The following is a 16354-nucleotide window of genomic DNA, read 5'->3' as shown; positions in this document are numbered from 1 at the left end:
AATTCTGGAAACTAAGATCATGGCATCTAGTTCCATCACTTCATGGGAAATAAATGGGGAAACAGTGGAAATAGTGTCAGACTTTATTTTGGGGGGCTCCAAAATCACTGCAGATGGTGATTGCAGCCATGAAATTAAAAGACGCTTACTCCTTGGAAGGAAAGTTATGACCAACCTAGATAGCATATTCAAAAGCAGAGACGTTACTTTGCCAACAAAGGTCCATCTAGTCAAGGCTATGTTTTTTCCAGTGGTCATGTATGGATGTGAGAATTGGACTGTGAAGAAAGCTAAGCGCCGAAGAATTGATGCTTTTGAACTGTGGTGTTGGAGAAGACTCTTGCGAGTCCCTTGGACTGCAAGGAGATCCAACCAGTCCATCCTAAAGGAGACCAGTTCTGGGTGTTCATTGGAAGGACTGATGCTGAGGCTGAAACTCCAATACTTTGGCCACTTCATGCATAGAGCTGACTCACTGGAAAAGACCCTGATGCTGGGAGGGATTAGGGGCAGGAGGAGAAGGGGACGACAGAGGATGAGATGGCTGGATGGCATCACCAAGTTGATGTATATGAGTTTGAGTGAACTCTGGGAGTTTGTGATGGACAGGGAGGCCTGGCGTGCTGCAATTCATGGGGTAGCAAAGAGTCAGATATGATTGAATGACTGAACTGAACTGAACTCTGCATAGAAATTACATAAGAAGGGTTGACATACTAAATAAGCAGGTTGATAAACAATATATAGCCTTCACGTACCTTTCCCAATTTGAAATCAGTCCACTGTTCCAGGTCCAGTTCTAACTGTTGCTTCTTGACCTGCATACAGGTTTTGCAGGAGGCAGGTAAAGTGGTCTGATATTCCTATCTCTTTAAGGATTTTCCACAGTTGTTGTGATCTACACAGTCAAACGCTTTAGCATAGTCAATGAAGCAGAAGTAGATGTTTTTCTGGAATTCTTTTACTTTTTCTGTGATCCAATGGATGTTGGCAATTTGACCTCTGGTTCCTCTGCCTTTTCTACATCTAGCTTGTACATCTAGAAGTTCTCAGTTCACATACTGTTGAAGCCTAGCTTGAAGGATTTTGAGCATTAGTTTGCTGGCATGTGAGACAAGTGTAATTGTGCAGTAATTTTAACATTCTTTGGCATTGCCCTTCTTTGGGTCTGGAATGAAAACTGACCTTTTCCAGTCTTGTGGCCACTGCTGAGTTTTCCAAATTCGCTGGCATATTGAGTGCAGCACTTTCACAGCATCATCCTTTAGGATTTGAAATAGCTCAACTGGAATTCCATCACCTCCAGTAGCTTTGTTTGTAGTAATGCTTCCTAAGGCCCACTTGAATTCACATTCCAGGATGTCTGGCTCTAGGTGAGTGATCACACCATCATAGTTATCTGGGTCGTGAAGATCTCTTTTGTACAGTTCTTCTGTGTATTCTTGCCACTTGTTCTTAATATCTTCTGCTTCTGTTAGGTCCATACCCTTTCTGTCCTTTATTGTGCACATCTTTGCATGAATGCAGGAGACCCAGGTTCAATCCCTGGGTTGGGAAGATCCTCTGGAGAAGGAAATGGCAACCTCCTCCAGTCCTCTTGCCTGGAAAATCCCATGGACGGAGGAGCCTGGTAGTTTACAGTCCATGGGGTTGCAAAGAGTCAGACACGACTGAGCAACTTCACTTCACTTTGCATGAAATGTTCCCTTGGTATCTATAATTTTCTTGAAGAGATCGCCAGTCTTTCCCTTTCTATTGTTTTCCTCTATATCTTTGCACTGTTCACTTAAAAAGATTTTCTTATCTCTCCTTGCTATTCTCTAGAAGTCTGCATTCAGGTGGGTATCTTTCCTTTTCTCCTTTGCCTTTTGCTTCTCTTTTTTTCTCAGTTATTTGTAAGGCCTCCTCAGACCATTTTGCCTTTCTGAACATGCGTATTTCATGAAGGGGCTTGGGTAGTATACGCACCTTCATGAAGGGGCTTCAGCAGAGGGATTTAACATAGAATAACAGAAAATGTTGACAGAGTTCAGGTGTTAGTTGATTGAAGTCACAAAGTCAGAAAAGGTCAACATTATTCCTTATTTTTCCTTCAGGCTGGTAACTGAGCATGCAGTTACCACCCTCCACTTGGTGGGAGGAAGGGTGGGGATGTCGGGGTGAGGGGGGCAAGGGGGACTTAGTTCCTGTAGCACAACTCAAAGATGTGTATCAGATTATGTCCAGCCCTTGAGGAGGAACTAGGATTCTTGTTTCATAGCTGAATTATTGCTTCCTGATTGCAATCCTTTGTTCCTTTCAGATCATTAATTACTAAGACCTGTTCAAGGGGAAGCATTGTGGCCAGGCTTAGATCACGAAACAGCTTAGGCAGAAAATGGCTTCTCTTATGTCAAAAAGCTATATTGAGTTCTTTTCCTCCTAGGACTTCCCCATATCCCCCCATTCTATCTGCTTACACTGGGACCTCAACCTCTCCAGAGATATGAGGGACATTTTCCCTGAAGAGGTGGATGGAGCATAAGATCCCAGCAGGGATCAGCGGGGCTTCCTCCCAAGAACTGGTGTGTCCCCCATCCCCCAGTCCTGTAAAGCCACCCCAAAGTCCAAGGCCCTGCGTGTAGTGGTACCTCTTCCACACGCAGGCCCTAGTCTCACTCGATAGAAACCTGCTCGTGTTAAATGTCTCAAGAATGTCAGGACCCACCCCCCCACCCCCACTTTTGACCTTTGGTTCTCTGTACCCCTCCTTTTTAAAAAATATTTGGCTGCGTCAGGACTTCATTGGTTTGTGGGAGCTAGTTCCCTGAGCAGGGATGGAACCCCCTTCATTGGCAGCATGGCGTCTTAACCACTGCACCACCAAGGAAGTCCCTATTCTGATTCCATTTGAAAGAGAAATATCGCTTCTACGACGGAAAGCAAACAATCACAAGGCTACGTGAGAATAACTGCTTGAGCGAGTGTGGCGCAGGCGTTCCCTTGATACAAGCTGTGCTTAAAATATACAGGCTTTTCCTGAGAAACGCCAGGCGGGACAGAAGCTCCAAGTTGGGCCTGGGCTCTGCCCATTTGGCTACACTGAGTCCCTGGGGGAGGCAAAAATAGGGTAGGCGTTGGTCCCATTTTACAAGCGGGGAACCTTCTCTGGAGGCCAAGTGACGGCCCCAGTTCTACGCAGATGAGGTCGGGAACTCAGAAGCCAGGATCTCGTCTGACACAGATCCAGCGGAAGGCGGGCAGTGCAGCGGCAGGCGGGCAGTGAGGACGCTTCTCCGTGCCCTGCTAGGGTACGGTGACCGTGAGCCTCCCAGACCACATATCTACTCCGGGGCTGAGAATCCTCAGGTACGGGAGCGCTGGCCCCGCCCCGTAGCCCCTCCGGGCCCCACGATTGGCTCCACGGGCAGGGGCGGGGCCGGACGCAGAGCTGACGTTACGGCGTCAGGCGCCGCGGGAGCCGCTTCCTGTTGTCAGTGGCCGGGAGGCCGCGGCGTCCCATCCGAGGCTTAGGGGTTGCAGCGGCTGGCAGTGCCCCCGCCCCCTCGCTTCTCCCTTCGGTGAGTTAAGGATCCGGGGCGAGGCGGGCAGCAGAGGGGCGGCGAGGCCGGGACGCATATGGGCAAGGGGACACCAGCCCTTTCCGTGAATCCAGACCCCTGGTTGCCTTGAGACTGCCTTGCTTCTGAGCCCTCACCCTTCCCAGCCCAAGCTCCGCGCCCCACTCCAACCCTAGCCTTCGGCCCGCTCTGCCGCTGCTGGCCTGTCCCCTCCATTTGCCACTCGTGACTTGACCCTAGGGCTTACCACCCTCCCCCCTCCCCCCACCGGTCTTGCGTAAATGCAGCCTCATCCTTGACCTCACTGTAGCCCAGTTCCACCCCTGACCTTGACCACATACCTCTGCTTCCCCCCAACCCCTTTGGCGATCCTCATGCTGCACACTAACCTCGATTCTGGTTCGGTTCGCCCTTTTCATGATCAGCCTTCTTACCCTAATCTTACACACCCTCTGCTCAGCCCCCCAAGGTATGCCCATCCTGAAGACCCCATCTCTGTCCCACTCTCCTTTAAGACCCACCACCAAAGTAGACGCCCTGTTGAGCACACGGTTTTTCTTTTTGGTAACTGATCTCAGCCCTTTCTCAAGTCTTACACACCTCTTGCCTTCACAGACTCAACCCCTCACTTCTTAGCCCACCATAGACTTCCTATCCATCTCCAACCATCAGAGGACACTCCTGTCCCTAAGTCTTTGCTAAACTGCCCACGACTCTTGGTGCCCAGTTCTTAACGTCCTCACCCAATCTTACTAAAAATGAGGTCTCCTGCCCTCTCACCTCTGCTGTCCCCATCTCAGTTCTACACCCGTTTTCCCCTTAACCCAGTCCCCACTCAGTCTGAGAATTAGTGAAGAGTCCCCCTGCCAACCTCACCAGCTGCCCCTCAACAGCCAAATGTCACTGCCTGCTGGGAACCCAGCAGTTAGACACTGAGGGGCTTGATGGGTGCAGGCAGGGCCTCAGGTGGTAGGTAAGTGTGGAGAAGTAGAGCTCCCTGCCTTGGGTCAGCGTCAGGGATATTTTTCCCAGGTGTCTGGTCCCCTGGACTTGCCCCCTGAAATTGTATGTCTAACATTCATATTAAATGACTTGTGCTGCTGCCGGAATGGTAGGTGTCACCAGATACCTGGAAGGTGAATAATGGCCGCTCACCTGGCTCCCACATAGCCTGGGGCAGTGGAAGCCATCACTTCCTGTTGGTTGGTTTTCTAGCCGGGAGTAAGCTCAGGGAGTACCACTGTGTAGCAGTGTTCACAGAGCCGTGTTCATGAGTGTGGTCACTTGTTATGGACCTTCGCCTGGTGCTTCTGCCAGCTAGAGCTGAGAGCAGGCCTGTCCTGACACTGAACACAGGGAACGCAGTGGATGCCAGAGATGATGTTACATGCTGTGAGGAGCGTAGGTGAGAGGGCTCCCAGGGGGCTACAGGCGGGTACAGCGGCTGCTGAATCACTTCCTCTTTCTGCAGGTGCTGGATCTTTGAGTTTGGCCCGTTTGGTTACCCATGAACATGGGGAGCCCAGATATCTGAGTAGCTGAGGCAGAGGGACATTCCTGAGGCCCCACTTTCAGCATTTATCATCGCCTGGGCTTTGGGGGTACACATTCTCTTCAAATTCTGACGACCTGGCTTTAGAGGCCATTTGGTAGCAATTTTAAAGGGTCCCCAATAGGACCTGTTGTCTTTGTTTGCCATTCCTAGTCTCTTTTTTTCATATTTATTTACTTATTTGGCTGCACTGAGTTCTAGTTGTAGCACGCAGGATCTTTTTAATTGCGGCATGCAGGATCTAGTTCCCTGACCAGGGATCAAACCTAGGTCCCCTGCACTGGGACCATAGAATGTTAGCCACTGGACCACCAGGGACGCCCTCTTGCCATTTATAGTCTTGTTCCTTTGAAAAGTTGAATGCTCTTCTCCCTTCAGTGTCCCCCTCGGCACCCTATTAAGGTGGGATACATTGAAATAGTTTTAGCCAGCTGGCAGGGTGGTTTAATGGAAGGTGTTCCGTCCTGGCTGAGAACCATATACCTCAGCTTCCCTCAGCCTGTGAAATGGAGATTCGTGCCCTGAGCCTTATTTTTGTTTTATTCTTCTGTACATCCAGTAGATATTTTTTGAGCACAGCTGTGTGCTGTGTGTTGCTCTAGGCACCAGAAATGCAATGGTGAATGAGTCAGACAAAATTCCTGTTATCATTCATTCAGAGTTAGTTGGTCCTTGCTGGAATCCTAAGGATGAGACAAGAATATGGGGCAGATGGGTGTTATTGATGGAAGGAAGGAAGAAGGAAAGAAAATTGCTCTGTCTTCAGTGACTTCACATTTCTGGCCTTACTCACTAGCCTTTGGTTTGGGAATCACAGGGCTAGAAATTTCTCTCCCTCTAGCTGGCATCTGATGACTTCAAAGCCCGTTCCACACTCTCCCCACTCACTTCTCCTGCCTCAAGACACTTGTCCAGAAATGCAACTGTCTTCAGGTGGAAAGAGGTATACTTTACTCACTCAGCACTCACATGTCTGAAAGATCAGCTGCCCTTCTGAATCAGAAGATAACTTTGTCCTTCTTTTCCAACTGTAAACCATGACTCATCAGTTCATACAGCAGCTGGATGGCTTAAATGCCAGACTGTTCTCAATAGCTCCGTACAGGGTTGGATTCAGGCCGTAGAGAGCAGGCTGTTGGGAATAGCTGAGAAGTCTCTAAGGAGAGGAGGCTGCTGTTCACTGATGGATGGAGTGTTTCAGAACTGAAGAAGCCCAGCAGTTCTTTTCTTCCTTTGGTGTAAGTCTCATCTAAGCCATTCTTTTCTTTTCTTTCTTCCTTGGTGAAGTGAAATTGGACGTACATAGAAGGCCAGGCAGCATAAGAAAGAAAAGCAACCAGAACAGTTCCTTCTTGTGTGTTGGAACATTTAAGAAAAGACAACTGTGAATCCTGGGTACCATGGAAAGGACTTGGCCTCAGCTGGTTGGGACTACAGACTTGATGGGTAAGATTGTTTGAGTTTCTGAGTGCAAAGTTAATTATTACTTAGTTCCAAAGTAATAAGTTTTGCCTGAAACTCTTAGAATCAAAGACCTGAGACACTTTGATCTGTAGAAAGACACAAGACTTAGAATGAGGAAACCAAAGAGTTCTATCCCTACTGAGCCTCAGTTTTCTCCTCTGTAAAATGGGGATAATCACCCTTCTCTCACAGGATTGATTTAAGAATTACATGAGATTAGAGAAGCTTGAAGCGTTGAGTCCAGGTGAATTGATACTTAGTGGGAGAGGTAGACTTTTCAAGGTTAGGATTTGCCTAAGGGGCAGACAGAAGTCACCTTTTCTGTCAGACTCCACCAGTGGTGTTTGAAGAACCTTTTAGCAGTGTTCCCCACATTATCCCCTTACTCTTTTTAGCATAGGTCTCTTTGCAGCCCCGCCCCGCCCTTTGGTTTGGTTTTTGGTGTCAGTGAAGAGTGTTCTGAGGACAGGAAGTGAAACCCGTCCCATGGGAAGGTAGACTGGGGGGGCCTGGAGAGTGATGGAGTGCTGACCCAGCAGTCAGGAGACCGAGCCCCATTCTGGTTCCATCAGCAAGTTCTCATGGCATCAGCCATCACACTCCTGCCTCTGAGCTGATTCCTGCCTCGCTGAGGCATGCTGGGGCAGACCCACATAGGCGGGGTGCTTTGGCTTCTTGCAAAGAAAGGTGTGCCCTAAAGTGTGGCATGAACCCCAAAGCCTCAGTCCTGTTTTGTAAATTATCAAGTGGCCATTGCCTTCTGAACTCCTCTGCGCTGTCATTCTGTAGCTTTTCTGATACTTGGTTTTAAAAGTGACAGGTACTTGTCTGGCCCTGCTCTGACCTCTCAGCATCAGTCTACGTGTGAAGAGACCCTTTCTGGCCTGGAGCACCTGCTTACTAACAAGGTTACCCTCCTCCCCCCCACCCATGAATATTATTTTCAGTTAATTCATTATGAAGCCTTAATGAACCCAGGCTATTGTTTGAGTTGCTGAGGCCTAAGCCTTTCCTGTCCTGACCTGTGGCTGGTTGAGGGAAGGGCAGCTGTGGGGCTTGAGGCTCCTTCCAGAAGAAGCAGGCCCGAGGGGAAGCCTGTGGCCGGAGGGGAGGCCTGTGGCCACTGGAATTACTGAAGGGGATTGGTGCCCAGCGTCTTGGAGCCAGAACATCTGGATTTGGCCTCCTGAGCCATACAAGTTGGCCTGGAAGGAACGTTGTCCAGAGGGACTGTCTGCAATACCGGTCCTTCTGCTTGGGGTGCTGGTGGCCGGAAACTGGACGCGGCCCAAGAATCCCTGTAGGTGGGAGGGGGAATGAAGTGAGGGTGAGGCGGTAAGACAGGGCCTGAGGTCAAGGGTTGCATCCTGTGGTCCGTCACGCCCTGACCAGGGCTGGCTCTGCAGGGGCCACCCTCCAAACCCCTCCCTCACTCCGTGTGTCTTCACTGGGGGAGGTCAGCTCTGGGTCCTGTTTACCCTCTGCCAGCTCCAGGGACCAGGCACTGAATCAGACCATCTCCCACCGTTAAGGGCCACGCTGCCTCTGTCACTTCCAGATGTCGCGCTCATGTCCTCCTGTAAACCTTTCCCGCCAGGCTGACCTCAGTGTCCCACTGCAGCCCCTCACCTGGACCCCCAAGGCCTCCCTGCCCCCTTGTCCCTCCCTGCCTTAGCCCTCACCTACACCACCTCTTCCAGAAGGGAGGTGATCATACTCCATCAGGCTGAGGGTTTCCCTCGAGCAGGGGTGACCCTTGTCCTGGCAGTGGGTGGTAGAGTTGGCCACTTACCAGCCCTGGAATCTTGGGAATTTCCTTGACCTGCATCAGCTTCTGTTTCTTATCTGTCAGACTAAGATAATAAAACACTCCCAAGGTGGTTATGAGAAATGAATGAGGTGATATATGTAAAAGGTAAAAAACCCACTGAGCGTGCCTTGGTTTTAGTAACGTCTTTGGGCCGTGAGTTTCGGTTGATTGTTTTTTTTGGCTGCACCACATGGCATGTGGGATCTCGGTTTCCCAACCAGGGATTGAACTCACAGCCCCTGCAATGGAAACATGGAGTCTTAACCACTGGACTGCCATGGGACTCCCGTGGGCCATGAGTTTTTGAGAGCAGAGACAGCAATAACCCTTTTTTCTTTTCTTTTTTTGGTGTCCCCTCATGCTCAGTTGTGTGGCCACTCGAGATTTGTTTAGATGTGAGTGTGCCTGTCCAGTCCTGGTCTGTACAGGTTGCTGCGATGGGACCAGGCAGCAGCCCCCTCAGGTTCAGGCCAAAGTCCCCACCATCCCCCACCATGCCACCCTTGGCCTAGTTGCCTCAGGAGAAAGCCAGCTGCCCCAAGAGATGTCTCTGCATACTGACTTGAGCTGCCTACACACGCTTATTTAGGCAGTGACATCCTTTGCCTGTAAATTTGAACGACCACATCCCCTAGGGTTAGAGATACCATTTATCCTTGGTAAATATCAGGCCCTGTGCTTGGCGCTGTCCACACTCATAGTCGCCATCTGAGAGGTCTGATACATGCCAAGTGTGCCAAGTTGGTTAGTGGCAAATCAGGATTAGAACCCATGTTATTACCCTTGAGACATGTGCCTGTGCTGTTCAGGCTGGACCCTCATGGCCCAAAGGAGAAGCAGTGGCATGGCAGGAGTGCCATTCCATCTGAAGCCATGCCAGTTGTACTTTTCCCCACTGAGCTGGCCGAACCTGGGCTAGGAGAGGAATCGGGACAGTTGCAAGGCCCAGGCCCTGAATGTGAATTGTGAGCTGCTGTTTCTCAGCCCCTGTGGGTTCTTGGCGCCTTCAGCTGCAGCAGCCCCCTTGCACCCTCAGCTCTGTATCAGATCTGCCTTTCGTCCCCTGCCTTTTTGTGCCAGTGTTTGGTGTGGCATGAAGGGCCCTTTCTGGGCTTATCTGGTAGCTCAGCTGGTAAAGAATCCACCTGCAGTACAGGAGACCCCGGTTTGATTCCTAGGTCAGGAAGATCTCCTGGAGAAGGGATAGGCTACCCACTCCAGTATTCTTGGGCTTCGCTGGTGCTCAGACAGTGAAGAATCCACCTGCAATGTGGGAGACCTGGGTTCAGTCCCTAGGTTGGGACGATCCCCTGGAGGAGTGCAGGGCAACCCACTCCAGTATTCTTGCCTGGAGAATCCCCATGGACAGAGTAGCCTGGCGGCCTACAGTCCATGGGGTCACAAAGAGTCAGACATGACTGAGCAACTAAGTACAAAGGGCCCTTTCTACCTGCCTTTTGGGACAGACCCACCCTTGGCACCCAGGGCTCCTCTCCTCATGAGGTCCAATCCATCAGCCTTTTTTTTTCTTCCTATTTCCTTCCTTAAAATCCACGCTCAGTTTTCACATTTGTATTAAAACTCCTCTCAGTTGCAGTTTGCGTAAGATGGGGGTGAGGTGTGGTGAAGACACGGGCCGGCACAGCGATTATCCCTACAGCCATGTCTTCTCTGCAGGTGTCATGTGATTCTCCTGGGGAGCTGCTGCTGGAGTGGAGATGCTCTCAGGGGTGGAGAATGGACTGGACCCCCGGGCTGCCATCCCGGTAGGCAACAAGGGAAGATCAGGGTGGGAGAAGGGGTGCCTGGGACAGCCATGTCTTTGTTTTTTCTCACTTTGAAATGAATTAGCACTATTTAGAAAGAGAAGCCTCGGGTTGAGAAAAAGTTGTACCCAAAAGATCCTGCCCAAAATCATCTTGTTGGTGATAAAATGGGGATTTACATAAGACAATGGGGATTGAATATAGGTTATCTGAAGACCAAGGATTTCTCCGAAGAAGATATACAGATGACCAATAAATACATAAAAAGATGCTCAATATCATTAGATGTTAGACAAAGACAAATCAAAACCATAATGAGGAAAATAGAAGTAAAGTCACTAGTGTAGGAAACAAACATGGTTATCGGGGGATAAGGGTCGGAGAGGGATAAATTGGGAGATTGGGACTGATATACACACACATATATATAAAACAGGTAACTAATAAGGACCAATACTTTGGCCACCTGATGCAAAGAACTGACTCGTTGGAAAAGACCCTGATGCTGAGAAAGATTGAGGGCTGGAGGAGAAGGGGACAACAGAGGATGAGATGGTTGGATGGCATCACTGAATCAGTGGACATGCATTGGGGACATGTCTCCTTCTCCTTCACAAACTCCAGGAGATAGTGAAGGACAGGGAACCTGGCGTGCTACAGTCCATGGGGTTGCAAAGAGTTGGACATGACTTAGCAACTGAACGACAACAACAATAAGCACCTGCTGTGTAGCACAGGTCAATAGTCTATAATAGCCTTTATGGGAGAAAAATCTTTATTTATATAGTTATATAGTTATAGTTATATATATTTAACATTATATATACAGTTATATATATAGTTATATATATATATGTACACATCTGATTCACTTTGCTGTGCCCCTGAAACTAACACATTATAAATCAACTATACTCCAACAAAAATTTTAAAAATAAAAATTTTTCCAGTAAGGAAAAAAAAAGCCATAATGAAGGACTTCCCAGGTGGTCCAGTGGTTAAGACTCTGAGTTTCCATTGCAGGGGGTGTGGGTTAACTCCCTGGTAAGGGAACTAAAATCCCACATGCTGAGCAGTGTGGGGGGAAAAAAAACCATATTGAGGTACTTCTTCATACCTACTAGGATGGCTGTAATGACAATGGCAGACAAAAATAAGTGTTGGTGAGGTTGTGGAGAAGTTGGAATCTGCATCCCTTGCTGGTGGGAGTGTAAAATGGTATAGCCACTGTGGAAAACACTTTGACAGTTCCTCGAAAAGTGAAACAGTGTTACATACAACCCAGCAATTCCATTCCTAGGTATATACCCAAGAGAACTGAAAACATATGTCTACACAAAAACTTGTACGTGAATGTTCATAGCAACATTGCAGCTAAAAAAGTGGAAACAACCCAAATATCTGTTAATTGACGAATGCATAAATAAAATGTGATATATCCGTGCAATGGGATATTATTTAGCAATAAAAAGGAATGAACTACTGATCCATGCTACTACACTGACTAACTTGAAAACATACTAAGTGAAAGAAGTCAGACACAAAAGGCTGCATGTTGTATGATTCCATTTATGTGAAATGTCCAGAAAATAGGCAAGTCCATAGAAACAGAAAGTAGATCAGTGGTTGCCAGAGGTTGGGGGAAGAAGGGAATAGTGAGTGATTGCTAATGGGTATAAGGTTTCTTTTGAGGGCAATGAAATGTTCTAAAATTAGATAGTAGAAATGGTTGCACAGTTCTGTGAAAGTACTAAAAACCATCGAGCTGTGTGTTTCAATGAGTGGATTTTATGATATGCAAATTATTTCTCATTAAAGCTGTTCTAACAAAAGAATATTTAACTTTTCAAAGAACATTAACAGGGATTGTGTTGTCTAAAATAAAAACCAGTGAGATATTTGTCCATAATCCTGTCACCTAATAATTCAAACTAGTTTTTCTGTAATCCCTTCCAGTCCTTTACCAAACCCTTAGGTAATTTTGACATATGTACTTCTATTATGCTAGAACAATCTTAACTCTGTATTTCCAGAGGACTTTATGTATGTTTAAATATAGGCTTTCTGTAGTTGCAGTGTGAGTCGGCTTCTCTAGTTGTGGCTCTTTAGTTAGAGTGTTCGGGCTTAGTTGCCCCAAGGCATGTGGGATCTTAATTCCCTGACCAGGGATCAAACCCTGGCTCCTTCTTCTGAATCCAAAGGTGGTTTCTTAACCGCTGGACCACCAGCGAAGACTCCTATTTATTCATTTAGCAAACATTTACCGAATACACATGCCGAGAACCAGGACCATTGTTGAGGGCATGAGGATGAATAAAAAGCTAGTCCTGCCCTCAAAGAGTACCCCCGCTCCAGTGCTGTGAATGACAAGGTATTGTTTCTGTATAACAGATAGGAAATTGAGGCTCAGAGAGGTTAAGTGGAATATCGAGGTGACCCAGCTGGTGACTACCAGAACTGAGCCTAAACCCAGGCTGTGACTGCCAGATCTAGGATCTTTCTTCCTATAAACCACGCTCCTGTTTCTGGGTGTTTTTATTGTTCTAACACAGCACTTTTTGCCTCTTATTGACTCTCTGTGGAATGTTGGTCATATGATTAAGATGGAAAAATCTCACTCCCGCCCTAGATGAATTACTTCAGCTCCCATATCTGTAACTATAGTGGAGTCAGTACTTAAACACAAGGTTTATATGGCTGTCAGCTCACTGCAGTTTGGTTTAAAAAACAAGCAAACAGGCAGTTCCCTGGCAGTCCAGTGGTTAGGACCTGGTGCTTTCACTTCTGTGACCTGGGTTCAATCGCTGGTTGGGGAACTAAGATCCTATAAGCCTCGCAGCATGGCCAATAAATAAGTAAATAAATTTAAAAACTGAAAACCAAGCAAAAAAACCCCACAAATATCTTTGCAATAATTAATAATAGCAACACTTCTCAGTGTGATTTTTTTCTTTTTCTTCTTTCTCTTTATTTTCTACCATTAGCCCTACTAAATTTTTTCTTTTATTTTTAATTAAAAATTTTTGATTTTCTTTTTTAAAAATTTTAAAAAAGAAAAAATTTTAATTTATGTATTTGGCTGCACTGGGTCTTTGTTGCTGCATGTAGTATATGTAGTTGGGGCATCTGGGCTCTAGCTCCCTGACCAGGGACCCCTGCATTGAGAGCGCACAGTATTAGCCATTGGACCATCAGGGAGGTCCCGGCCTGTCTTAGTCGTGTTGCAGAGATACACGGATTTGTGCTTGCGTGGGGACCCACGTGTTTGGCAACAAGCAGAGTGACATTGCAGGGGTCGCCGCAGGAGCCTCTAAAGACCTGTGTTGTGTCTGGCGCTGCCCAGGTCATCAAGAAGAAGCTAGTAGGCTCCGTGAAAGCGCTGCAGAAGCAATACGTGTCCTCGGACGCGGTGGTCACGAGCGAAGACGGAGATGCCAACAGTATGTGCAGCGCCCTGGAGGCCGTCTTCATCCACGGCCTGCATGCCAAGCACATCCGCGCCGAAGCCGGAGGGAAGAGGAAAAAAGGCGCCCACCAGAAGCCTCTGCCTCAGCCCGTCTTCTGGCCTCTCCTGAAAGCTGTCACCCACAAGTGAGAGCTGCTGGGTGGGGGCGGGGTTCACGTCGGAGTGGAGCTTCAGAATGTGGGGCTCCGGGCTCTTCCTTCCAGGACTTTTCTGTGGAAAGCCACAGGGAGCCCCGTGGTGTGGAGAGGAGATGGCCCAGAGGAGGGTGGTGTTAGCCCAGGCCTCAGTGGACCCCTCAGGCAGTCGCCCAGCGCAGTGTCGAGCCCCAGGCTGGGCACCCTGAGTGGAAGCAAGAGCTGTCTTTTTTCCATCCTCTGGCAAATTCTGTAGTTGCAACAGAAGCTATGTGGCCTGCAAAGCCTAAAATCTTTACTGTCTGCCCCTTTCCAGAAATTTGCTGACCCTGCCTGAGGATGTTTGCATATTTGTGTGCTAAGTAACATACTTGTAAGGAGGTAGGGCTTTTTTTTTTTTCTTCAATTTAAGAAGAGCAGCCTCCAACCAGAGCATCTGAATGTGTGCCCTGAGACATTTGTCTTGTCTGCCCTGCCCTGAACCGCCTGGGCTTTGGAGCAGGCAGCTGGCATGGAGCCTCTCTGGTCTATTAAATGCCCCTGGTGTCTTGTCAGTCCTGCCCCAAGGAGTCATGTCAGTCTCCAGTCTTCCTTTTTGTGCCTCCTGCCACTGCCCTGTCTCAGGCTCTCACCTTAATTCTGGGTGGAAGTGCCTTTCTAAGTGTCCTCCTTATCTCCTTCTGTCTTTTCTTCGGTCAGTCGGCCAGCCTTTAGCGAGCTCAAGCTGACCCGAGCTCCATCCCTGGGTTCTGCAGAGTATGGTCAGTGCTCCTGCGGGGGAGCCATACACTGGGGATGGTGTAGTCAGAGGAGAGGCATTTACAGCAGACACACATTTTAGGAGCTGAGTTTGGTACACATGGGGCCAGGACAGAACACCCTGCCCTGAAGTCTGCATAGCTGTGGGCGTGTAGCTTTCCTGAGCAAAACTCTGTAGCCATTTGTCAGGCTGGGGTCTGATTCACTTGCCTGGGGCCCCGGAACCTGTATCCTGGTCTCATTCTCTACAGAGTTCTAATGCACAGCCAAGTGTGGGTACCATTGCCCCATTCTGCTTCCCCCATTTGATACTCAAGACTCTATTATTACCTCGCCTTGCAACCCGATCTTCCGCTGCTCCTCCCCAGGCTGCAACCAGAGCTCCCCACTCCTGTTGTAGCCTGTCGCTTTTCTCCCCTTTATGCCTTTTTCTCTATCGGTCTCTTACACCTTGGAAGTCCCCCTTCCACCTTTGCCTCTTGAAATCCCTCAAGGCCCAGCGCAGAGACCCCCTTTCTGTGGCATTTTTCTTATTCCAACCCAGAAATGATTGCTTGGCCCCCACCACAGTGCTGCTAACAATAGGGCTCACCTCAGTATGCCCTTGAAAAGTCATTACCTAGACCGAGGGTAGGGACCATGTCTCGACCCCGTGTCTTCACAGCTCCAAAGACCTTGCCCTGGGGGCTCAACAGACGTGTCCCAGATGAGCAGATGTTGTCAGGCCAGACAGATAGTTGTCATGAAAATGGCAATGATCCTTCATGATACCAGCCTGAGAACACTGGGGGTTATAGCTGAATCTTTCTGAATTTCCCTTTAAATGCTGTTGTCCAAGAATTTTTCATGCCTATGTATACTTGCAGTCATTGTTCTTGGCTCTTGCTAACCAGTGGATAAAATGACATCTCGGTGACTGGCAGTCGTTTTTTGAAATGTGTCTGTTCTCCATCTTCCCAGACACATCATCTCGGAGTTGGAGCACCTGATCTTTGTGAGCACGGACGTGGGCCGCTGCCGGGCCTGGCTGCGGCTGGCCCTCAACGACGGCCTGATGGAGTGCTACCTGAAGCTGCTGCTACAGGAGCAGGCTCGCCTGTGCGAGTACTACCAGCCCACAGCCCTGCTCCGCGACGCCGAGGAGGCCGAGTTCCTCCTGAGCTTCCTTCAGGGCCTGACGTCCCTGTCCTTTGAGCTCTCCTACAAGTCTGCCATCCTCAACGAGTGGACGCTCACCCCACTGGCCCTCTCGGGGCTCTGCCCACTGTCAGAGCTCGACCCCCTCACTACCCCTGGAGCTGAACTGCAGCGGAAGGAGTCCCTGGACTCCATCTCCCATTCCTCGGGCTCAGAGGACATCGAGGTCCAGCACTCAGGCCACAAGATCCGACGGAACCGGCAGCTCACTGCCTCCTCCCTCAGCCTGGACACGGCCAGTTCATCCCAGCTTTCCTGCAGCCTCAACTCTGACAGCTGCCTCCTCCTCCAAGAGAATGGCTCCAAGAGTCCAGACCGTTCCGAGGAGCCCATGTCCTATGACTCAGACCTGGGGATGGCCAATGCCGATGACTCGGACATGTCTCTGCAAGAGTGAGTTCCCCTCCCCCACCCCTTCCCCTTCCTTCCTGCTTCTCTTCTTCTTGTTCTCCCGCCCTTCCTGGAGCACATGATTGCCTGTCGCTGAGCTCAGGATTCTTGTTAGGGCAGAAAGACAAACAGAGGTCATAAACTCTCCCTCAGGGACCAGAGTTACTGGGAGCTGTACCTGGAGACAAGCTGGGGCTCGTGGGGAGAATGCATAGAATGCATTTAAAAATATATATATATTGATTTATTTATTTGG

General features: G+C 48.9%; 1 protein-coding gene across 2 annotated transcripts in view; it reads left to right on the top strand.

Annotated features, from left to right (window-relative positions):
- Nucleotides 1-3244: 3244 nt before the first annotated feature.
- Nucleotides 3245-16354, top strand: part of PLEKHM1 (pleckstrin homology and RUN domain containing M1) — a 57743-nt gene continuing 44633 nt past the window's right edge. Inside the window, exons 1-5 of one of the 2 annotated variants that reach the window (XM_069543689.1) lie at nucleotides 3421-3560; nucleotides 6400-6558; nucleotides 10064-10152; nucleotides 13496-13743; nucleotides 15472-16101. In XM_069543689.1, coding sequence (XP_069399790.1) covers nucleotides 10105-10152; nucleotides 13496-13743; nucleotides 15472-16101 — 926 coding nt within the window. In that variant the 5' untranslated portion in view covers nucleotides 3421-3560; nucleotides 6400-6558; nucleotides 10064-10104. Of the gene's footprint in view, nucleotides 3561-6399; nucleotides 6559-10063; nucleotides 10153-13495; nucleotides 13744-15471; nucleotides 16102-16354 lie in introns of both variants that reach the window. The other variant, XM_069543690.1, reaches the window with a different exon arrangement.

This window comes from Ovis canadensis, chromosome 11 (assembly GCF_042477335.2).
Source record: "Ovis canadensis isolate MfBH-ARS-UI-01 breed Bighorn chromosome 11, ARS-UI_OviCan_v2, whole genome shotgun sequence".
Lineage (NCBI taxonomy): Eukaryota > Metazoa > Chordata > Mammalia > Artiodactyla > Bovidae > Ovis > Ovis canadensis.
Note: the sequence above shows the minus strand (reverse complement) of the source record. Positions and strands in the feature narration are given on the sequence as shown.